At 44.4% G+C, this 25,223-nt stretch overlaps 1 protein-coding gene across 1 annotated transcript in view; it reads right to left on the reverse strand.

Moving 5' to 3' along the window:
* Window positions 1-22,678, reverse strand: part of cfap91 (cilia and flagella associated protein 91) — an 87,922-nt gene extending 65,244 nt beyond the window's left edge. The window contains exons 1-4 of the mRNA XM_078232055.1: window positions 22,473-22,678; window positions 9,898-9,974; window positions 5,183-5,340; window positions 1,649-1,732 (exon numbers count right to left, since the gene is read on the reverse strand). Coding sequence (XP_078088181.1) covers window positions 1,649-1,732; window positions 5,183-5,340; window positions 9,898-9,974; window positions 22,473-22,548 — 395 coding nt within the window. The 5' untranslated portion in view covers window positions 22,549-22,678. The remainder of the gene's footprint in view (window positions 1-1,648; window positions 1,733-5,182; window positions 5,341-9,897; window positions 9,975-22,472) is intronic.
* Window positions 22,679-25,223: the final 2,545 nt, after the last annotated feature.

Consider the following 25,223-nt stretch of genomic DNA (forward strand, 5'->3'; position numbering starts at 1 on the left):
TAATAATTCAAATAAAAAAATGCTGGGATATACTTGGTGTTAAGGGCTTGGTTGGAGTAGATTTCTTGAAATGTGTACAGGGGAACTTTTAAAATCAATATGTGGAGGGTCCAACAAGGGAGGAAACTGCGCTGAACCTGATTCTGAGGAGTGACGCTGGACAGGAGGTAGAGGTGGTGGCGGGGGAGCATTTTAGTGATAGCGATCACAACATGGTACAATTTAAGCTTGTCATGGACAAGGAAATAGACAAGCTGCAAAAAAAAAGTTTTGGATTGGAGGAGAGCGGATTTTAGTAAAATAAGACAGGATCTTATTGAGTTATAAGGAGAGGCTGGATAGACTGGGATTTTTTTCTCTGGAGCATAGATGACTGAGGGATGATCTTATAGAGGTCTATAAAATGAGGGGCATAGATCAGCTAGATAGTCAACATTTTTTCCAAAGGTAGGGGAGTCTAAAACTAGAGGACAGAGGTTTAGGGTGAGAGGGGAGAAACAAAAGGGTCCAGAGGGGCAATTTTTCACACAGAAGGTGGTGAGTGTCTGGAACAAGCTGCCAGAGGTAATAGTAGAGGCGGATACAATTTTGTCTTTTAAAAAGCACTTGGACAGTTACATGAGTAAGATGGCTATTGAGGGAGATGGGCCAAATGTGGGCAATTGGGACTAGCTTAGTTGTTTAAAAAGAAAGGGCCGCATGGACAAGTTGGGCCGGAAAGGCTGTTTCCATGCTGTAAATCTCTGTGACTCTCTCTGGCCAAGATAGACTGGGAACAGCTACAAACGGGAAAATCGACAGAAGGGGAGTGGGGGGCATTCAAAAAGAAAATGGGGAGGGTGCAAACCCAGCATGTTCTCTCTAGGGTGATGTGTAGGAATAACAAGCCCAGAGAACCATGGATGACCAGAGATATTCAGGATACAATGAGAAGGAAAAGAAAGGCTTTAAAAAGTACAAGGGGAGCAAATAAGTAGAGGTTTTAGTGAGAGTTAGAAAGTGCAAGGTGAAGCTTAAGAAAGCAATCAGGAATGCAAAGAAGGGATATGAGAAAGCTCTAGCTGATAAAAGCGCAGAGGAGATTCACCAGGATGCTGCCTAGGATGGAACATATAAATTATGAAGAGAGGTTGCATAGGCTTGGATTGTTTTCATTGGAGCAGAGAAAACTGAGAGGCGACCTGACCGAGGTGTACAAGATTATGAGGGACATGGACAGAGTGGATAAGGAGCAGCTGTTCAGCTTAGTTGAAGGATTTGTCACAAAGGGACATAGGTTCAAGGTGAGGGGCAGGAGGTCTAAGGGGGATGTGAGGAAAAATGTTTTTACTCTGAGGGTGGTGACAATCTGGAATGCACTGCCTGGGAGGGTGGTAGAGGCGGGTTGCCTCACATCCTTTAAAAAGTATCTGGGTGAGCACTTGGCACATCATAACATTCAGGGCTATGGGCCAAGTGCTGGCAGGTGGGATTAGGTGGGAGTTCAGGTGTTTCTAATGTGTTGGTGCGGACTCGATGGGCTGAAGGGCCTCTTCTGTGCTGTATGATTCTATGACAACACAAGAATACACTAAGATTCTTCATTTATTATTCATGTTATCCTTTACAAAATATGACAAACAAAAAAAAAAATCTTCAGTTAGCTTACCTTGTGAAGTACTTGTATCGGTTCTTACCGCTCACTTGCGGATCTTGCTGCACTTGTAACTGCATTCTAAGAGAAGGGTCATATCTGGGAAGAAAAGGAAATATCAGTTTTGCTGTTTAATTTTGTAAAAGACAAAACATAAAATTCAAGAAAAAGCATTCTCTAATTATAGGCTAGTATCAATGTACTTTATGAACAAATCTTGCCAAAATACTTTACATCGACATTTTAAAAAGAATATGCTTGCTGAATTGCAATTAGTTTTCTCTGAGTTGCTTAACCTTGCTCACATAATACCTTTATAAGGCAACACAGAGAAGACTTTCATGCCATCAGCCTTAGATACATTCAAATCGAGGTCCTCGCCAGAAAGATAACATGTGCTAACCCGTCCAATCAGTACAAATCTCCTCTTATTTTCTTTCATAGAAGCAGAGAAGATAGGAGCAGGAGGAGGCCATTTGGCCTTTTGAGCCTGCTTCGCCATTCACTAAGATCATGGCTAATCATCCAACTCAATAGCCTAATCCTGCTTTTACCCCATAACGTTTGATCCCATTTTCCCCACATGCTATATCCAGCTGCTTCTTGAATGCATTCAATGTTTTGGCATCAATTACTTCCTGTGGTAATGAATTCCACAGGCTCACCACTCATTGGGTGAAGAAATGTCTTCTCACCTCCGTCCTAAATGGTCTACTCTGAATCCTCAGACTGTGACCCCTGGTTCTGGACTCCCCCCACCATCAGGAACATCCTTCCTGCATCTACCCTGTCTAGTCCTGTTAGAATTTTATAAGTCTCTATGAGATCCCCCCTCATTCGTCTGAACTCCAGAGAAAACAATTCTAACCTAGTCAATCTCTCCTCATACATCAGTCCTGCCATCCCCGGAATCAGCCTGGTAAACCTTCGCTGCACTCCCTTGAGAGCAAGAACATCCTTCCTCAGTAAAGGAGACCAAAACTGCACACAATACTCTAGGTATGGCCTCACTAAGGCCCTGTATAATTACAACAACATATCCCTGCTCCTGTACTCGAAACCTCTCGCAATGAAGGCCAACATGCCATTTGCCTTCTTTACTGCCTGCTGCACCTGCATGCTTACCTTCAGTGACTGGTGCACGAGGATACCCAGGTCCCACTGCACACTCCCCTCTCCCAATTTACAGCCATTCAGGTAGTAATCTGCCTTCTTGTTTTTGCTTCCAAAGTGAATAACCTCACGCTTATCCAAATTATACTGCGTCTGCCATTGATTAGCCCAGTCACCCAACCTGTCCAGATCATTCTGAAGTATCTCTGCATCATTGTCACAGTTCACCCTCCCATCCACCTTGGTATCATCTGCAAACTTTGAGATGTTACATTTTGTTCCCTCATCCAAATCATTTATATTGTGAATAGCTGGGGTCCCAGCACCGATCCCTGTGGCACCCCACGAGTTACTGCTTGCCAATTTGAAAAGCACCCATTAAGTGCTACTCTTTGTTTCCTCTCTGCCAACCAGTTTTCTATCCATCGCAATACACTTCCTCCAATCCCATGCGCTTTAATCTTGCACGATAATCTCTTGTGCGGGACTTTGTCAAACGCTTTCTTTCCCATCTCCTTTGTTTTGATATTTGGAAATTTGAAGCCTGGTGACATGAAAGGAACTGTTTGAGATGAGTTTAATACTGAACAATCTGACAAACATTACCTAATGCTCAGTTGAAGCTTTGGTTTAAACACCATCTACTAATATTAATTGAACTCCCACACACACTGGTCTGGAATATAGTGTTCAATTCTGGTCGCCACACTACCAGAAGGATGTGGAGGCTTTGGAGAGGGTACAGAAAAGATTTACCAGGATGTTGCCTGGCATGGAGGGCATTAGCTATGAGGAGAGGTTGGAGAAACTTGGTTTGTTCTCACTGGAGCAACGGCGGTTGAGGGGAGACCTGATAGAAGTCTACACGATTATGAGGGGCATGGACAGAGTGGATAGTCAGAAGCTTTTTCCCCGGGTGGAAGAGTCAATTACTAGGGGGCATAGGTTTAAGGTGCGAGGGGCAAGTTTTAAAAGAGATGTACGAGGCAGATCTTTTAAACAGAGAGTGCTGGGTGCCTGGAACTCGTTGCCGAGGGAGGTAGTGGAAGCGGATACGGTAGTGACTTTTAAGGGGCGTCTTGAAAAGTACATGAATGAGATGGGAATAGAGGGATATGGTCCCTGGAAGCGTAGGGGGTTTTAGTTAAGTCTGGCAGCACGGTTGGTGCAGGCTTGGAGGGCTGAAGGGCCTGTTCCTGTGCTGTAATTTTCTTTGTTCTTTGAATTTTCCTGGGATTTCTCCTAATCTCCTGCGGTAACTTCAAATGAAAAACACAAGAACCTAGGGGCAGCAAGGTAGCATTGTGGTTAGCACTGCTGCTTCACAGTGCCAGGGACCCAGATTCGATTCCCGGCTCAGGTCACTGTCTGCACATTCTCCCCATGCCTGCGCGTGTTTCCTCCATGTGCTCCGGTTTCCTCCCACAATCTGAAAGATGTGCTGGTTAGGTGCATTGACCCGAACAGGCGCTGGAGTGTGGCGACTAGGAGAATTTCACAGTAACTTCATTGCAGTGATAATGTAAGTCTTACTTGTGACTAATAAATAAACTTCAGAAAAGTTGAAAAAAAAAAGGCAGCATGGACAAGTTGGGCCGAAGGGCCTGTTTCCATGCTGTAAGCCTCTATGACTCTATGAGAAATTATGTAAACAGTTAAAGATGGCCATAAGTGAGGGCCAATTAGTGGGAGGGTGGTGATTTCACCACCTTCCCATCTCTGCCCTTGTTAAGTCTGGAGCAGGAAGGCTTATGGATTGTATTCCCATCCCATCACCAGTTGAGGCCCTTAAGTGAGCAATTAATGCCCATGGACCATATCCTACCACTGCTGCTATTCAGCCAGCAGTAAGGAACCTGAATCAGCAGGTTTTCGGAGGGGAGGTGCATCTCTTGTTGCCAGGACTCAGTGCGCGATTGACAGATCTGGCATCAGCAAGAGGGGGTTTGCTGAAAACCACGCCGCTGCCCTGGCTGCAACTCCTCCCCACACTCAACTGTGGTCTGCAATTCTTTTGCTGAACCTGGGATTTTGATGACTTGCATTGCTGACAGCTGGCACCGCTTCTGCTGAGACTGCCTGCAATGAACAACTGCCAACCACTGATTGTCAGCAGGTTTTGAGGTGAGACGTCTGGCCCCAGGGTCCTTGATCCTAGGGAAGGTCCATCACTGCCTGATGTGTACTTAATTTTGGCAAGATTTCCCCAAAGGAGGAGACATGGGGCTCTCACCAACAAGTGAGACTCCTGCCACCTGCGTTAAATGCCACCCACAAAATTAAACATTTTTTTGCAGTAGTTACAAGTTTTAAAACAGGTATCTGTAGCAAGATGTACTCTTCAAACATGTTTTAACTCCAATTATAAGATTTGCTGATAGTAAGATATATGTGGAATTGACTATTTAGCTTATCTGGAATGAACATGGCAATTACGCTGTCAATTGCTTGATGGCTTCTTGTTTTCTCTCTCCGTATCCTCTCCAGCGTTGATCAACAAATTTCGGGACAGGGTCATTGCGATCTAGCTGAAAGGTGTAGCTTGGGAAACGATGCAAGTTACTGAACATGGCCTTATATTCAGGTACTTTTTTCTATATGATGGAAAGAAATATACAGAATTTGAGACTGCAGGGCCCAAAAGCAGTTATTCAAAGCGCACAAAATAAATATATGGATGAGAAAATACAATTATGTTGATATTTAATACAAAGGTAAATTAGCAAGAGAAGTCAATGTAGTAAATATTTCTGCGCTCTTCAAAGGGATACTGATAACATTTGGTGGCAATAAATTGCAGTTACTTAATTTATTCTGCTTAAGCAAAAATTAATAAATAATAATTTGTGGCTTATTACTTCTTTACAAGCATTCTATCTGCCAGGTGACATCGTTTTTATACATTAATATGGTTGCTCTCCTGCATATCTATTGTTTAAAAAAAAGAAAACCTGCAGAAAATACTATCAACCTTGTACTAATCATTATGATAATGATTTGTGGCATTGCTTGAAGACAACACAACATGCAGGCGCATTTTCAAATACAACCATTCATCTCAAGAAATTCAGTCACGAATTAGTGCTTGTGAAGATCAGAAACATTTGAAGATACATTCGTGCACAAAAACAGATATTATGTAAGTTTCAGTGGAAGACAAAGCAATGGCGTTCTGCTTGACCAATTTCAGAGAGAGAACCCATTGGCTTGGTGAAAAACAAATCATTGGATACCAGGCTATAAGGCAAGACAGTGAAGATATTCCTGACACTGTCAGTAAAATGGCAGGAAAAGACTTTTAATGTGTTCCCACTGGCACTAAATCAGTTCGTCTTTGGATGGCTCATGTTTTGCTGGATCTCCATCCTGGGAGGGAGGGAAATCATGCCAGTCTGCAGCAGATAAAGATAATGGCCACAAGCACAGAAGGTCACTCAAAATGTACAGAGAAACAGAGGGAGAGAGTTGCAGTTGCACCTGAACATTAAAAGTAATGGCCTATCTCGAAGATCTATAGTCACCAAAGAATGTGACTCTCACACATGGGAAACCCAGGGTCATTGATGATGCAGCTGAAGATGGTTGGGCCAAGAACACTAGTGGAACTCCTACACTATTGTCCAAGTACTGAAATGATTGGCCTCCAACAACCACAACCATTTCCTTTGTGCTAGGTATGACTCCAACTAATGGATTCACAAATCAGAAAGTGTCTTCGGAGATTCAATGTCCTTTGAATCCCTCAGAGCTGCTGTACTCTTACAGAAAATAACATTAGATAGCAGCCCAGCATCTTCAGAGGGCTCTTTTTCCAACTGATTCACTCACGCCATCATGGCATCTTACCTACCCAAGTACCAACCCACTTGGAATGAAGGTACTGTTGAGCCAAATGGGGTATCGCAGGCTGAATCACAGAGCAGGAGCTGCCGGGGGAATGTTGAAGAAATATATGTTCATGACTATGAAGCCCAAGGAACAAGACCTCAGGGCCCATTCCTTAAAAGATCGATGATTTAGTGGCATTGATCATGTGTGCAGGCAGCAGATCAGTGTCCTTTCATATAGTGCAGATTATGGAAAAGTTAGAGAAGTTGACAGTCTACATCTGCATTCAATGAAGGAGGTATGGCATTACATGAGAAAAACCCTGTTGTCCTTGGCAGTCCAAAAAACAACCAATGCAGCTTCAAAATATCAGGAGAAAGCTTTAAGGGTAATTGTTATTTCCGCCAGGGCAACAATGACTACTGCCAAAAATGGTTCGAACAGAATACAAACTTAAGGTTTTGAGGACTTACCATAGAATCCCTACAGTGCAGTAAGAGGCCATCTGACCCATCAAGTCTGCACTGATTCCCCAAAAGAGCATTCCATCCAGGCCTTCCCCTCCGTCATATCCCCAAAGTCCTATGCATTTACAATGGCTAATCCACCTAACCTATACATCTTTGGATACCAAGGGGCAATTTAGTATGGCCGATACACCTAACCTGCATATCTTTGGACTTAATTGACATTATTCAACCTGCTAAAATTCAGACAATTACCATAGCATGTGCATACTACCAGTTGACTGCAAATGGCACCTACTGCTGTTGCTACTTCTCACTGGCAATGACAATATTTCAGTGTCAAAGTGACTCTCTCTAAAACCAGCACAGACTGGAACTTCTAGTCTGATCCTGCTAGACATTAGGCACACATCAACATGAAAGAGATCCTTTAAGAACATTGGCCCATCAGTCCTCAACAGCTCCATTGATACAATTCTGGTCAACAAACCTCACAACTACCCAAAAGTGAGGTAATACCTTGTCAAAGTTTTAAAAAGGGTCAAACACGAACACCTGGCACAAGGGGTAGTCACCCTGTTAGCAAGTAGCAGTGTTAGAGTGAAGGGGCAAATGGTAGTTAGCAGATACATTTCTGACAGGTCAGAGTATTTGGGTATATCAAAGGATCTAAAATTGATGATTAATGTTTGAAAATATTCTCTCCCAGAGAGGATATTGAAAATATTACATATTGGCTGAGCAGTTATCTGAGAGAAATGTAAGGAATTGTGAAGGGTTTTACTTTGGCATTCAAATAGAGGGTACCCTTTATATTGGAAGAAGTTGTTTATGATCTCTTGCCTGATGACATATGTTTCTGATAACAGGTTGGCATTGTCTCCATCCTCTCTTTCCAGGGATTCAGTGCTGTGAGGAGATGATTGGTCTACAGCACCTTTTCCTTCTTCATTTTCTATGCTTGTAAATCCCAATCATTTAGCAATGACCAAAGAGATAACGTTCAGGTTGATGATTTTTTATTAGAACTGAAAAGTCACAGGTTTTCAGCCAGTAGAAGGATGGAGGAAACAGGAAGAAGAGAACAGAAAGTCTGTGATAGGATGGAGGTCATGAGAGATTAAAGGAAAGGAGGAGTCAAAGATGGACCAGGTGAAGGTGAGAGAAGGGTTGATGTTGGAAACAAAGCCAATGAAATTTTCCAGTTCATGGCGAGAACATGGAGGCACTACTGATACAGTCATTAATATACGAGAAAAAGAGATGAGGGAGGTGCCCCCATGTAGGATTGGAATAATGAATGTTCCACATATCCCACTAAAGGGCAGGCATAGATAAGACCCATGTGGGTAACCAGAGCAAAATCTTTTATTTGGAGGAAGTGGGTGGAGTTGAAGGCAAAGTTATTTAAAGTGAGAACAAGCTCAACCAGGCGGAGCAGGGTGGTGGTGTATGGAGCCTGGATGGGTGTCTGTTCGAGGAAGAGGCAAAAAGCTCAGAGATGGAGTTGTAGAGGACTTGGATGTCCATAGTGAAGAGAAAATGGGTAGGGCCAGGAAATTGGAAACTATTGAAATGATATAGTGCATTGGAAAAGTCAGGGATGTGGTAGGAAGAGACTCTATAAAGGGAGAAAAATTGATCATTTTTGTGGCACATATTCAGTCAGACATTCCAGTCAGAATCAACTCAGCAGAATGACAGATGCATCCATGGCCTGTCAAAAGCAGCATTGAAACTACTTGACTGATGTGATAATGTTACCAGAAATCACTCTAAAGCGTCTGGATGCACAAAGGTGCTGTCAAAGCCACTGGCAAGGAAGTGAGAACCCCTCATTTAAAGAGGGTGCAAGTCAGGTTCGAAAGGCTGGCACATCTTTACAACGATGTCAGGATGAAAATGCAAACTGCAGACACTCCCTATATGAAAAATCTGGAATGGTCCTGTGTGATACAAATACCTATAGATTGGGTGCTGACTGTGTATATGCTGTGTTCTCCTAGCACTCATTCCTTTCCTCCTCCATGTTAATCCTCCTCTGTTTAAAAGTCAGGACCAAAGGAAGCCACAGAGATAAATCCATTATTTAATTATGAAAGGCATCCTTTAAATTCTTAGCAAATTCTGCAAAGTTTCAACAATTGCTCAAATGCTGCAGTTTCAAGTGAAAGAAGTCCAAAAAAAATCAACTTCGGACCTGTCTGTCACCTTTTTGATCTCTTCCTGCCTGTGAGCCATCTTTACAATGGCTCTAGTTTCCAGGCACAGCAAATGGGCAGAAAGACTATTAGGAGACACTTAGCCAAGCCTCTGCCCACTTCATTCAATTGCAGTTGTGGCACATCTCGCATACAGATCAATATCAGAGCAGATTGTGTGAAGAAAAATCTGGTGGACATTTATAAAGGCAGAATTCCACCTTATTTTACTTGCCAGCCTGATCTATGCCATCCATAAATGGGCAGTTTTCCTAAGGACAATCCAGAGCAGCACCCAGGGGAACTAAAAGGATTTGCCATGTGAAGGTATGGGGAGCGGGGGCAGGTTTATAATATAGGCAGCCGATTATTGTTCTATGCATTTAAGAAGTCTCTCAAAACATTATCAGATGATATCTGAAGAAACCTGGGAATTCAGAAAAATAAAGAGATGGAATACTATTTCCAGAAAAAGTGGTAACAATGGAAGCTGCTACAGAATAATAAATTCACCAAGCATAATATTCCCTGATTTCCTATACATTTCAATAGTAAGTTGAAAGAAATACCAACACATTATTCACTAGTATGAGTTGAAGGGACAATTTATTTTTAAATTGCATCATATTGATAAAATACATTTGTGAGTACTCACTAATCTGTTAATGGCTGTGAATGCCTTCATGGACATCTTGGCATGATCCTTCTCACTGGCTACTGAATACAAAGGATCTGTAGTGGACAAGGGAAGTCATTTTGTTACTTAATAGCTCAGCATCAGAATCTTTTTCTAACTTGATAGAATTGATGTATATAATTGACGTATATTTGATATGATAATTGATGTATATAATTGATAGACAGAATCGATGTATATAATTGCAATAAGAATGATTGCCCGTCATAGGAAAATCAACATGAATTCCTCAGCTCCAAGTAGTTAACTTGTTGTTAAGAACTCATCTAAGTGTAATATCAATTTTCACATAAATTCACTAACGGTCATATTTTCATTGTATTGTAATTCATACTAAAGTTATTTACATTGATAAATCACACAGCCAATTTAAAAGTAGCAATAGCTGAAACAGGTAGAGACCTCACAGGGAAATGTGGGCTTGGAAATTTCAGTTGGGCCATTGCACCTCAGATTTGCAGTATGGCAGAACATCTGCTGACCACGTTGTCCCAGCACTGACATTGCAAATCTCATTCTGTGGTCATTTGTACCAATGGGTTGGGCGCTTTACCACTTACAATGCTCATTGGATTTTTGCCATCTTACTTGGACACAGTGCGGGGGGGGTGGTCAGCAATCAATACACAATACATGGGGGGTACAGTGGTTAGCACTGCTGCCTCACAGCCAGGGATGAGAGTTCAATTCTGGCCTTGTGTGACTGTCCCTATGTCTGTGTGGGTTTCCTCCAGGTGCTCCGGTTTCCTCTCAGTCCAAAGATCAGTAGATAGGTAGATTGACCATGTTAAATTGCCCCATAGGTGTCCAAAGCTGTGTAGGTTAGCTGGATTAGCCACAGTATGGGAAGAGAGTTATGGGATTCTAGTTTTCCTTCTATGAAAATCATTATTGATCCAATTAGGTTTTTACAATAATCTGACAATTCTCATAGTAATAGAAACAGAAAATGCTGGAAATGCTCAGCAAGTCTGGCAGCACCTGTAGAAACAACATGAACCTTTCAGGTCCATGACCTTTCATCAGAGCTCTCAGATGCTGCCAAACCTGCTCTTTATTTCAGATTCTCAGCATCCACACTATTTAGCTTTTGTATTAGCTTTCATGGTGACTTTTTTGATGCTACTCCAATAATTTCCAAATTTATTGAATGCAATTTCACAACTTGCTGCTGTGAGATTTGAAATCACAACATCTGATTTACTATTTCAATACCATAAGCACTGTGCATTGGGGCAATGACCACTGGTCATGATAGAAAGGCCGAAATCAAAATGCAATTACATTTTTAAATTGTGCAAATAAATGAGCAAATAACTGAACAGAATAGATTCAGTAACTCAAATACAAGTAAATTATCGTGGATTATGTTTAAATAAACCACTATTTTATCTTTGGACTCTGGAATGGCTCCTACAGATTGGAGGGGAGTTAACGCAAGCCCACTATTCACAAAAGGGAGGTAGAGAGAAAACAGGATCTTTAATCTACATATTGGGAAAACAGGAATTTTAATCTACATATAGATTGGAAAGATCAGATGGGCAAAGGTAGAATAGGTGAGGAGTTATAGAGTGTTTTCAGAATAGTTTCTTAGAACAGCATGTTCTGGTATCAAATAGAGGGCAGGTTATGCTGAACCTGGTATTGTGCAATGAGATAGGATTAATTGATAACCTCATGATGAAGGCACCCCTTGGTAACAGCAATCATAATATGATTAAATTTTACATTCAGTTTGAGGGAGAGAAGAGTGCGTCCAAGACTAGTATGTTAAACTGAAATTAAGGCAATTAGGAGGGCATGAAAGCGGAGCTAGCTAAAGCAAATTTACGTGATGGATCAACATATGCTCAATGGCTGATATTTAAAGGAATGTTTCAGAATACACAGAATAGACACATTCCAATGAGAAAGAAAAATTCCAAGGGAAGGGAAGATTAACTAAAAAAGTTAAAGACAGTATTAAATTTAAAGAAATGCATATATTTGTGCAAAGACGAGGGACAGGTCAGAAAAATGGAAAAAATATAAAGAACATCAAAGAATGACAAAAACATTAATAAGGAGGGGAAAGCTAGAGTACAAGAAAAATCTAGCCAGCAATATAAAGGTGGACAGTAAGTATTTCTACCAATATTTAAATAAGAGAGTTAACAAAGTGAGCATTGGACCTACAAAAAATGCCTCTCGGGAATTGATAATGGAAAGTAGGACTGTGGCAGATGCATTAAACAGGTAGTTTGCATCTGTCTTCACTATAGAGAACACCAGTAACGTTCATGAAAAAGCTGTAAATCAGGAAAGGGAGGAACTCAAGAAAATTACCATACCAGGGAAGCAAGTGGTATTGAGCAAGTTGTTGGATCTGCGGGCTGACAAATCCCTAGGTCTCAATGGGCTTCACACTAAGGTGTTGAAAGAAGTGGCTAATGAGATAGTTGGTGCATTGGTTTTAATTTTCCAAAATTCACTAGATTCGGGGAGGGTTCCATTAAATTGGAAGATAGGAAGGGAAACAGATGGGAAGCAGACAGAAAGCAGGAAACTATAGGCCAGTTAGCCTAACATCTGCCATAGGGAAAATATTAGAAGCCATTTTAAAGATGTTATAGCAGGGCACTTGGAAAAATTCAAGGCAATCACCCAGAGTCAACATGGTTTTGGGAAAGGGAAATCATGTTTCTCAATTTATTGGAATTCTTTGAAAGAGTCACATGGACTGTCGATAAAGAATCAGTGGATGTACTATACTTAGATTTGCAGAAGGCCTGTGATAAGGAGCCAGATCAAAGGTTATTGCGTAAAAGCAAAGCTCATGACGAGGCGATAACATATTGCCATGGGATCGGCTAGCTAACAGGAAACATTCAGTTTGAGGGAGAGAAGAGTGCGTCCAAGACTAGTATTTTAAACTGAAATTAAGACAATTAGGAGGGCATGAAAGTGGAGCTAGCTAAAGCAAACTTAAGTGATTGATCAACATATGCTCAATGGCTGACATTTTTCTAGTTGGCAAGATCCAATGAGTGGTGTCCCACAGGGATCTATGCTGGGTCTTCAAATTTTTACAATGTATACTAAAATGTATACTATACTATAATAGAGGTTTATAAAATGATGAAGGGGATAGATAGAGTGAACGTTCAAAGACTATTTCCTCGGGTGGATGGAGCTATTACAAGGGGGCATAACTATAGGGTTCATGGTGGGAGATATAGGAAGGATATCAGAGGTAGGTTCTTTACGCAGAGAGTGGTTGGGGTGTGGAATGGACTGCCTGCAGTGATAGTGGAGTCAGACACGTTAGGAACATTTAAGCGGTTATTGGATAGGCACATGGAGCACACCAGGATGATAGGGAGTGGGATAGCTTGATCTTGGTTTCAGATAAAGCTCGGCACAACATCGTGGGCCGAAGGGCCTGTTCTGTGCTGTACTGTTCTATGTTCTATGTTCTAAATTTGCTGATGACACAAATATAGGTAGAAAAGTAAACTGTGAAATGGCCTTAAAGAGGCTACAAAAGGACAGATAGATTAAGTGTGGGGGCAAAAATCTGGCAAATGGAGTATAATGTGCGTAAATGTGAAATTATCCATTTCGGCAGGAAAAAAATAAAAAAGCTTATTATTTAAATGGTGAGAGATTGCAGAACTCTGTAAAGGGATCTGGGTAGCTAAGTGCATGAATCACAAAAGGCTAGCACACAGGTCCAGTAAGTGATCTGGAAGGCTGAAAGAATGCTATCGTTTATTGTGAGGGGAATTGATTACAATAGTAGGAAGGTTATGCTCCAGTTATTTATGGCATTGGTGAGACCACATCTGGAATATTGCATACCGTACTGGTCTCCCTATTTAAGGAAAGATGTAAATGTATTAGAAGCGGTTCAGAGAAGGTTTGTTAGACTAATACCAGGAATGGGTGGGTTGTCTTATGAAGAAAGGTTGGAGAGGTTAGGTTTGTATCCACTAGAGTTTAGATGGGAAAAAGGCAACATGATTGAAACTGTTAAGATCCTAAGGGGTGTTTATAGGGCTTTTCCTCTTGTTGGAGAATCTGTCACTGTTTAAAAATAAGGGAGGCGGGGGGGAGAGATCGCTCATTTAAGGCAGAGATTAGGAGAATTGTTTTCTCTCAAATGATCGTGAGTCTCTGGAACTCTTCTTCAAATGGCAATGGAAGCAGAATCATTGAGTATTTTTAAGGCAGAACTAGTTAGATTCTTGATTAACAATGGGGTGAAAGGTTAATGGGGACTGCATGAATATGGGGTTAAAGTTACAATCAGATCAGCCATGATCTTATCGAATAACAGAGTAGGCTTGAGGGGCCGTGTGGCCTACGCCTGCTGGCCTTAGTAATGCTCACATCGTTCAAATGAACTAAAAGAAATAAACAAAACTAAATAACTAAAAAAAAGGTGGGACACAGAGGTGTAGAGCAACAGAGGGACGTTGGAGTACATGACCACAAATCTGTGAAAGTAGCAGGATGGGAGGATCAGGTGGTTAAGGAGGCATTATGAAATACTTTCCATTATTAGCCACAATATAGAATATAAGAGGAGAGTTTATGCTACAACTTTATAAAACACTAGTTAAGCCTGTAGTTAAGCCACAGCAAGAGTAGCATGTACAGGGCAGAAAGGATGTGACCACTCTCGTTGGGTAGAGAAGGGATTTACCAGGATGCTGTTGGGAATGGAGAATTTTAGCTAAGAGGAAAAATTGAATAGACTGGGGTTGTTTTCTCCCCCCAAGAACAGAGGGAAATTTTTGGTATCACACATTATTTTGTTCCCAATGGGGAAGGGGTGAAAGGATTAGCAGGCTCATTACCAACCTCTTTGAACTGCTTTACAAAATCTCCTCTTGTGGCCAATAAACCCTGGAAGGGGACTTGAACCCAGAGCTTCTGGCTCAGAGGCAGGGAGGCTACCTACTGAGCCACAGGATTTTGCAGTGGATAACCAGTTGAGATGTATAAAATTAAGAGGGACTTAGATAAAGTGGATATAAAAGACTAATTTCCTTAGCAAAGGTATTAATAACCTGGTGTATATGTTTAAAGTAATTGGAAGGATTAGAACGAGTTGAGGAAAAATCTATTTAGCTGAAATGTGGTGGGCCTCCAGAACTCACTACCTCAAATTACTTGGATATATATTTGACTTGCAGTAACCTACAAGATGACCGACCAAGAGCTGGAAAGTGGGATCAGGCGGGATAACTCTTGTTTGGCTGGCATCGACATGATGGACTGAATAGCCTCCTTCTATGACACAAAATATGTATGAAAACAATAGTACTTAAAAATATATATATAGTTTTAACCTAGCTATTTCCCCTCAGAGAAGCAGTTTTAAAATTTATATTGAGTTATTTGTGCTCGAGTCAAATGCTACTATTCTCATGCATCCTGGAAAAGTGAGATACAGCACTGAGCTTAACTATTCAGTTACTACAGCACATGCTACTATGAAAACTGTTATCAAAATACAAGAATCGCTTCAACCTGACTCAAAATGGCCATCCTGTACTGATCAAATTTTATGAGCATTAGATTTTCTTTTAAATAGTATTTCTACTTCGATTTACATAGTCTGATGTTACAGGAACTGAACCTGTGTGCTGCTTGTGACAGCATTTTTGCTTTTATTCATATTTTTTCAACAATCTAAACAAACAAACAAAGGTGAAATTGATTGTATGCTAATACAACAATATCAATGTCTACATCATTGAAACATCCCTTGTTTGTTTATTTGCAACACCTTAAGATTGCAGCACTGCAGATTTTACTGTCAAGGATAGCAAACTGAAGCACAAAACATCTTTACGAAAATTATGACTGAATTTTTAAAATTTACTTTTTCCACAGGGCCTGGGCATCATTGGCTAAGCTAACATTTATTATTCATAGAGTCATAGAGGTTTACAGCTTGGAAACAGGCCCTTCAGCCCAACTTGTCCATGCCGCCCATTTGTTTTTAACCACTAAGCTAGTCCCAATTGCCCGTGTTTGGCCCATATCCCTCTATAGCCATCTTACCCATGTAACTGTCTAAACGCTTTTTAAAAAGACAAGTTTGTACCCACCTCTACCACTACCTCTGGCAACTTGTTCCAGACACTCACCACCCTCGGTGTGAAACAATTGCTCCTCTGGACCTTTTGTACCTCTCCCCTTTCACCTTAAACCTATGCCCTCTAGTTTTAGACCCCACTACCTTTGGGAAAAGACATTGACTTTTATTGCCCATCCCTAGTTGCCCTTGAGAAGGTGGTGGTGAACTGCCTTCTTGAATCGCTGCAGTTCATGTTCTCTGGGCTGTCCCACAGAATTTGATTGAAACCTTTAAGATCCTGAGGGGTATGGACAGGGTGGATGTGGAGAGAATGTTTCCTCTTGTGGGAGTTTCTTGAACTAGGGGTCACTGTTTAAAAAAGGGGTCTCTTACTGAAGACAGAGATAAGTTTTTCTCTGAAGGTTGTGTATCTTTGGAACTCTCTTCCTCAAAGAGTATTTGAATGTTTCAAGGCTGAGCTAGATAGATTTTTGATTAACGGGGGGGGGGGGGGGGGGGGGGTGTGTGAAAGATTAGTAGGCAGGGATACAGAGTTGAAGTTACAATCAGATCAGCCATGATCTTATTAAATGGAGGAGCACACTGCAGTGGCTGTTTCTCTGATACGTAAAAAAACAGGACCTAAAATGATCTCTCCCACTGCCAAGCTAGTCAATAGAAACAGTAGAATATGGCAGGTTGATGTGTGGCTGGAGATAGGGTGCTGGGGGACTTCAGATTCCTGGCTCATTGGGACCAACTCATTAGCAGGTGGGACTTGGTTCAGAAAGGATCGAAGAAGAAGAACTGCATATCAGATATCACGATGTGGAGATGCCGGCGTTGGACTGGGGTAAACACAGTAAGAAGTTTAACAACACCAGGTTAAAGTCCAACAGGTTTATTTGGTAGCAAAAGCCACACAAACTTTCGAGGCTCTAAGCCCCTTCTTCAGGTGAGTGGGAATTCTGTTCACAAACAGAACTTATAAAGACACAGACTCAATTTACATGAATAATGGTTGGAATGCGAATACTTACAACTAATCCAGTCTTTAAGAAACAAAACAATGGGAGTGGAGAGAGCATCAAGACAGGCTAAAAAGATGTGTATTGTCTCCAGACAAGACAGCCAGTGAAACTCTGCAGGTCCACGCAACTGTGGGAGTTACAAATAGTGTGACATAAACCCAATATCCCGGTTGAGGCCGTCCTTGTGTGTGCGGAACTTGGCTATCAGTTTCTGCTCAGCGACTCTGCGCTGTCGTGTGTCGCGAAGGCCGCCTTGGAGAACGCTTACCCGAATATCAGAGGCCGAATGCCCGTGACCGCTGAAGTGCTCCCCAACAGGAAGAGAACAGTCTTGCCTGGTGATTGTCGAGCGGTGTTCATTCATCCGTTGTCGCAGCGTCTGCATAGTTTCCCCAATGTACCATGCCTCGGGACATCCTTTCTTGCAGCATATCAGGTAGACAACGTTGGCCGAGTTGCAAGAGTATGTACCGTGTACCTGGTGGATGGTGTTCTCACGTGAGATGATGGCATCTGTGTCGATGATCCGGCACGTCTTGCAGAGGTTGCTGTGGCAGGGTTGTGTGGTGTCTTGGTCACTGTTCTCCTGAAGGCTGGGTAGTTTGCTGCGGACAATGGTCTGTTTGAGGTTGTGCGGTTGTTTGAAGGCAAGAAGTGGGGGTGTGGGGATGGCCTTGGCGAGATGTTCGTCTTCATCAATGACATGTTGAAGGCTCCGGAGGAGATGCCGTAGCTTCTCCGCTCCGGGGAAGTACTGGACGACGAAGGGTACTCTGTCCACTGTGTCCCGTGTTTGTCTTCTGAGGAGGTCGGTGCGGTTTTTCGCTGTGGCGCGTTGGAACTGTTGATCAATGAGTCTAGCGCCATATCCTGTTCTTATGAGGGCATCTTTCAGCGTCTGGAGGTGTCTGTTGCGATCCTCCTCATCCGAGCAGACCCTGTGTATACGGAGGGCTTGTCCGTAGGGGATGGCTTCTTTAACGTGTTTAGGGTGGAAGCTGGAGAAGTGGAGCATCGTGAGGTTATCCGTGGGCTTGCGGTACAGTGAGGTGCTGAGGTGACCGTCCTTAATGGAAATGCGCGTGTCCAAGAATGCAACCGATTCCGGAGAGTAGTCTATGGTGAGCCTGATGGTGGGATGGAACTTGTTGATGTCATCATAGAGTTGTTTCAGTGATTGTTCACCATGAGTCCAAAGGAAGAAAATGTCATCGATGTATCTAGTGTATAGCATCGGTTGAAGGTCCCGTGCGGTGAAGAAGTCTTGTTCGAACCTGTGCATGAAGATGTTGGCATATTGAGGTGCAAATTTGGTCCCCATGGCTGTTCCGTGTGTCTGGATGAAGAACTGGTTGTTGAAGGTGAAGATATTGTGGTCCAGGATGAAGCGGATGAGATGTAAAATTGCATCTGGAAACTGGCAGTTGTTGGCGCTGAGCAGTGAGGCCGTTGCAGCAATGCCATCATCATGGGGGATGCTGGTGTAGAGTGCTGAGACATCCATTGTGACGAGGAGCGCTCCTGGTTCAACTGCTCCATGTGTGCCGAGTTTCTGTAGGAAGTCCGTCGTGTCGCGACAAAAGCTGGGGGTTCTTTGTACAATGGGTTTCAGGATGCCCTCGACATAGCCGGAGAGGTTCTCGCACAGGGTCCCATTGCCCGATACGATGGGACGGCCGGGTGTGTTTGCCTTGTGTATCTTCGGGAGGCAGTAGAGATCTCCAACGCGGGGAGTACGTGGGATGAGAGCACGGAGGGTGTTCTGAAGGTCCGGATCAAAGGTCTTGATCAGAGTGTTGAGTTGACGGGTGTGTTCTTTGGTCGGATCTGCAGGTAACTGTCTGTAGTGTTCCTCGTTCCTCGTTGTTGAGTTGTCGGTACACTTCTTTGCAGTAATCCGTTCTGTTCAGTATGACGATGGCCCCTGCTTTGTCTGCTGGTTTGATGACAATGTTGCGGTTGGTCTTGAGAGCGTGGATGGCGTTACGTTGTGCTTGGGTGATGTTCGGGGCTGTCTTGTGAGTGCGGCTGATGAATTTGGTGTTGACGCACCTCCTGACGGCTTGGGCATACATGTCAAGTCGAGGGCAGCGGCCTTCCGGAGGAGTCCAATTCGACTCTTTCCTCTTCGGATGCACTGCGGATCTCTCTGTCGGCTGTTCCGGTACATTGGCTTACACCAACTCTACAGCAAACGCCGCAGCCTGGAAACCAAGATCGAATCCATGTTCTCAACTTGCGCTCAGGACGCAGACCAGCTGCGAAACTCTGCCAAGCAGACGAGACAAAGGAACTACACCATCTACATGCACACCAAGAACAGGAAACTTGAGAAACTCGGCATCACCACCAGCAGCAACCAAGCCTCCCCCGGTACCACAGTAGAAAACAGTACCACTGCAGGGAAGTCCATTGTCAACTTGTCCGACTACACACTTCAACCAGATGAAATCGAAGTTCTCAGCCGAGGGCTTAATTTTTGCCCCACCACCAAAATAGACCCCATCAGTCTCGCAGCAGACACAGAGGAATTCATCAGGCGAATGAGGGTGAGGGAGTTCTTCCACAAACCCCAAGAGGCCAACAACGAACACAATGAGACAGCCAATGTACCGGATTACTGCAAAGAAGTGTACCGACAACTCAACAACGAGGAACACTACAGACAGTTACCTGCAGATCCGACCAAAGAACACACCCGTCAACTCAACACTCTGATCAAGACCTTTGATCCGGACCTTCAGAACATCCTCCGTGCTCTCATCCCACGTACTCCCCGCGTTGGAGATCTCTACTGCCTCCCGAAGATACACAAGGCAAACACACCCGGCCGTCCCATCGTATCGGGCAATGGGACCCTGTGCGAGAACCTCTCCGGCTATGTCGAGGGCATCCTGAAACCCATTGTACAAAGAACCCCCAGCTTTTGTCACGACACGACGGACTTCCTACAGAAACTCGGCACACATGGAGCAGTTGAACCAGGAGTGCTCCTCGTCACAATGGATGTCTCAGCACTCTACACCAGCATCCCCCATGACGATGGCACTGCTGCAACGGCCTCAGTGCTCAGCGCCAACAACTGCCAGTTTCCAGATGCAATTTTACATCTCATCCGCTTCATCCTGGACCACAATATCTTCACCTTCAACAACCAGTTCTTCATCCAGACACACGGAACAGCCATGGGGACCAAATTTGCACCTCGATATGCCAACATCTTCATGCACAGGTTCGAACAAGACTTCTTCACCGCACGGGACCTTCAACCGATGCTATACACTAGATACATCGATGACATTTTCTTCCTTTGGACTCATGGTGAACAATCACTGAAACAACTCTATGATGACATCAACAAGTTCCATCCCACCATCAGGCTCACCATAGACTACTCTCCGGAATCGGTTGCATTCTTGGACACGCGCATCTCCATTAAGGACGGTCACCTCAGCACCTCACTGTACCGCAAGCCCACGGATAACCTCATGATGCTCCACTTCTCCAGCTTCCACCCTAAACACGTTAAAGAAGCCATCCCCTATGGACAAGCCCTCCGTATACACAGGATCTGCTCGGATGAGGAGGATCGCAACAGACACCTCCAGACGCTGAAAGATGCCCTCATAAGAACAGGATATGGCGCTAGACTCATTGATCAACAGTTCCAACGCGCCACAGCGAAAAACCGCACCGACCTCCTCAGAAGACAAACACGGGACACAGTGGACAGAGTACCCTTCGTCGTCCAGTACTTCCCCGGAGCGGAGAAGCTACGGCATCTCCTCCGGAGCCTTCAACATGTCATTGATGAAGACGAACATCTCGCCAAGGCCATCCCCACACCCCCACTTCTTGCCTTCAAACAACCGCACAACCTCAAACAGACCATTGTCCACAGCAAACTACCCAGCCTTCAGGAGAACAGTGACCAAGACACCACACAACCCTGCCACAGCAACCTCTGCAAGACGTGCCGGATCATCGACACAGATGCCATCATCTCACGTGAGAACACCATCCACCAGGTACACGGTACATACTCTTGCAACTCGGCCAACGTTGTCTACCTGATACGCTGCAAGAAAGGATGTCCCGAGGCATGGTACATTGGGGAAACTATGCAGACGCTGCGACAACGGATGAATGAACACCGCTCGACAATCACCAGGCAAGACTGTTCTCTTCCTGTTGGGGAGCACTTCAGCGGTCACGGGCATTCGGCCTCTGATATTCGGGTAAGCGTTCTCCAAGGCGGCCTTCGCGACACACGACAGCGCAGAGTCGCTGAGCAGAAACTGATAGCCAAGTTCCGCACACACAAGGACGGCCTCAACCGGGATATTGGGTTTATGTCACACTATTTGTAACTCCCACAGTTGCGTGGACCTGCAGAGTTTCACTGGCTGTCTTGTCTGGAGACAATACACATCTTTTTAGCCTGTCTTGATGCTCTCTCCACTCCCATTGTTTTGTTTCTTAAAGACTGGATTAGTTGTAAGTATTCACATTCCAACCATTATTCATGTAAATTGAGTCTGTGTCTTTATAAGTTCTGTTTGTGAACAGAATTCCCACTCACCTGAAGAAGGGGCTTAGAGCCTCGAAAGCTTGTGTGGCTTTTGCTACCAAATAAACCTGTTGGACTTTAACCTGGTGTTGTTAAACTTCTTACTGTATCAGATATCACCACAGTCGGAGACAAATTGCGACCTCCCATTGAGTCCAAAGAAAGGCAGCATTAGATTCTGCTGCATTGCCAGTCCACTGGCCAACATTCACCGCCTGAAGATTCACATGTTAGGAACATAGGAATTGGGAGCAGAAGTGGGCAAATTCAGCCCTTCGAGCCTGCTCCGCCATTCAATCAGATCATAGCTGATCTCGCCCTGGTCTCAAATCCACCTCTTGTTCCCCCAGAAAAGGCCACGTAGATGAAGGGCACTGATGGAAAAGAGAAAGTATTTGGGCAGCAAATCATGGGAGGGGTATAAAGGACAAAAGTGACAAAATCCATACAAACCGAAAAAGGAAAATGTTTGGAGAGGAGCACGGTTAGAAGTCTCACCAACACTGGGTTAACATCCAACAGGTTTATTTGGTATCAGGAGCTTTCAGTGATAGCTGCTCCTTCATCAGATGAGTGGGGGGGAATTTTACTCACCCACTCACCTGATGAAAGCTCGTGATACCAAATAAACCTGTTGGACTTTAACCTGGTGTTGTGAGACTTCTTACTGTGTTTACCCCAGTCCAACGCCGGCATCTCCACATCATGGAGAGGAGCGTGAGAGCTGCAGGCACTACAGCAGGGCTGCGGGGCCGGAGGGGAGGGGGCTGCGGGGCCGGAGGGGAGGGGGCGGCGGGGCCGGAGGGTTGGGGGCGGCGGGGCCGGAGGGGAGGGGGCGGCGGGGCCGAGGCGGCTTTACCGTAGATGTAGTCATGGGTCCGCTCGGGTTTGAAGCGCTGCTTCTCCTGCCGACTCTGGGTGAGGGTGAAACTCATGCTGCTGCTCTGTGAGGGAGACCCCGCGCTGATATTTCCAGCGCCTTATCGACTGAAAGCCACCCGGTTCAAATCCCCTCAGCAGCAAGCTTGTTGATAGCGTGCGGCAACCATAGCAACAGCCGCAGCCAAGGAGGGTGGAGGGAGGGAGCGGCGATAGAACCACAGGGAGTGATAACATCCACACACACTGCCACCTATCCACCAGTGTGTTCATAACAACAAGGGAATTGAACATTTAAAAAATGAATAAACTTGTTCAGTCAATGCAATTACCCCCTCCACTCCCCCCCCCCCCAATCAATCTTTAATGAGGAAATTATTCTGTCTTTATTTGTTTCCCCATGACCTGAAACTTGAAGGAAGTGGTGAAAGGCTTTGTGCAGTATTCAAAAGTTAAAGTTTATTTATTAGTAGGCTTACATTAACACTGCAATTAAGTTACTGTGAAAATCCCCTAGTCACCACTCTGGCATCTGTTCAAGAACATCAAGGGAGAATTTAGCACGGCCAACGCACCAAGCCAGCATGTCTTTCGGACTGTGGGAGGAAACTGGAGCAAACTCAGGCAGACACGGGGAGAACACAGATAATCACCCAAGTTAGGAATCAAACCCAGGTGTCTGGCACTGTGAGGCAGCAGTGCTAACCACTGTGCCACCGTGCTCCTGGTTAACATGGTCAGCTGGGAGTAGGGTCCTTGCTTGTTCCAGATTCTCTACGAATTAAACTATAATCTCTAAGACACAGCTATGATTAATTCAGGAGAAAAGACACATTTTTAAAAATGTAATGTTTGTCGAATGCTTTAGTATGTTAGTTATAAAGGGTTGTCAATCTTTGCAGGTTAGCCAGTAATCTCCCAAAAACTGAACATCAATCTTCCTACCACTGCTTTGTTTAAAAATAAATCATTTATTTCGCAGATACAAAGCCATGGTGCAGAGAGGGTGGGCTAAATTCTAATCTACCCCCTTGATTTCGCAAAAAACAAATTCAGATTCAAATTGAAATCAATTGATTGTTCCCACGAAAGAGGTATAGTCGATCCAAGCTAGACAAGAACAGGCATTACAATATAATAAAATCCCTACAGTGCAGAAGGAGGTCACCCAGTCCATCAAGTCTGCACCGACTTTCCGAAAGAGTATCCCACCCAGGCCCTCTCCTCTGTCCTATCCCCGTAACATTGTGCATTTACCACTTAACCTAAATATTTTTGGACACTAAGGGCAATTTAGCATAGCCAATCCACCTGACCCGCACATACTTGGACTGGGAGCACTCGGAAGAAACCCAAGCAAACAAGGGGAGAACGTGCAAACTCCACACAGAGATTGACCCAAGGCCGGAATCGAACCTGGGTCCCTGACACTGTGAACCTCTGATCTCATGCTTGATCCTACACTTGATCTTAGCCAAAACTAAGATGCTTGCAGACTGGGAGGGAAGTACTTGACAGTTCACATCTGTGCTGGAATTGTGTTACTGTGACTAAGGAAATGTCAGATATGTTACAATGCAACTTGCTACATTTTCATATGTCAACACAGCGCTTCCACAGTAAAAGAGAGAACACAATGGCCTGGATTTTGCAGTCAGTGGTAAAGCAATGCCACTTGCTGCTAAATATGAAGCAAGTTGCCCATAAGTATTTAGAAACATAGAAAATAGAATCAGGAGGAGGCCATTCAACCTTCAGAGCCTGCTCCACCATTCATTTTGATTATCGCCGATCATTTAATTCGATATCCTGACCCCCTTGCCCCCTCCCCCCCCCCCCCCCCCCATATCCCTTGATCCCTTTAGCCCCAAGAGCTATATCTAATTTCTTTGTAAAATCACACAACGTTTTGGCCTCAACTACTTTCTGCGGTAGTGAATTCCACGCATTCACCACTCTTGTGGGTGAAGAAATTTCTCCCCACCTCAGTCCTAAAAGGTTTACCCCTTATCCCCAAACTATGACCTCTAGTTCTGGACTCCCTCATCATTGAGGACATTCTCTCTGAATCCACCCTGTCTAATCCTGTTAGAATTTTAGAAAAACAGGAGGTTTTCTCGCCCATTTTTTCAGCAAGGTAAGTCATGGTACTTTCGGCACTCTATGCAAAACGGAGGCCATAATGTGATTCTTGCCAGCGGGCCAGGGGTGGGGGGGGGAGTATTATGGACGCCAGCTGCTAAGCTCTAGGAGTGCCATTGCACCAGTGCCCCGACCTCCCACTGTACAGCGCACACAGTATGCTGAGAGACCTGTCATCCCCCACCTGCCCCCCCCCTCCCCCCTCCCCCCACTGACACTGCCACGCTCTCATCCCCTCGATCGCAGCCCTAAACTTCCCACTCCCCAATCGCAGCCCTGAACATTGCTGCCCTGGACGATTGCCCCCCCCCCCCTCAGATCACTGCCCAGCCGGTCAATCATCCCCCTTCCTCCCCACAATGGAGACCCCCTGCCTTAGCCCAGCCCCCCTCAGGCCCCGCCCCATCAGGCCCTGCTCCCATCTTGCCCCACCTTCTTGGCACTGACTGGTGGGCAGTTCCTGGGTGTCTGGTGTGCACTGCCAGGATGTTAGGCTGGCACTGCCCTAAGGGCACTGCCGGGCCCTGCCCCCGACCACCCAGGGGCTTCAATGGCCTCTGGTTTCACTGGTGAGGCTATCACATCTGGT

Source organism: Mustelus asterias, chromosome 17, assembly GCF_964213995.1.
Source record: "Mustelus asterias chromosome 17, sMusAst1.hap1.1, whole genome shotgun sequence".
Classification (NCBI taxonomy): domain Eukaryota; kingdom Metazoa; phylum Chordata; class Chondrichthyes; order Carcharhiniformes; family Triakidae; genus Mustelus; species Mustelus asterias.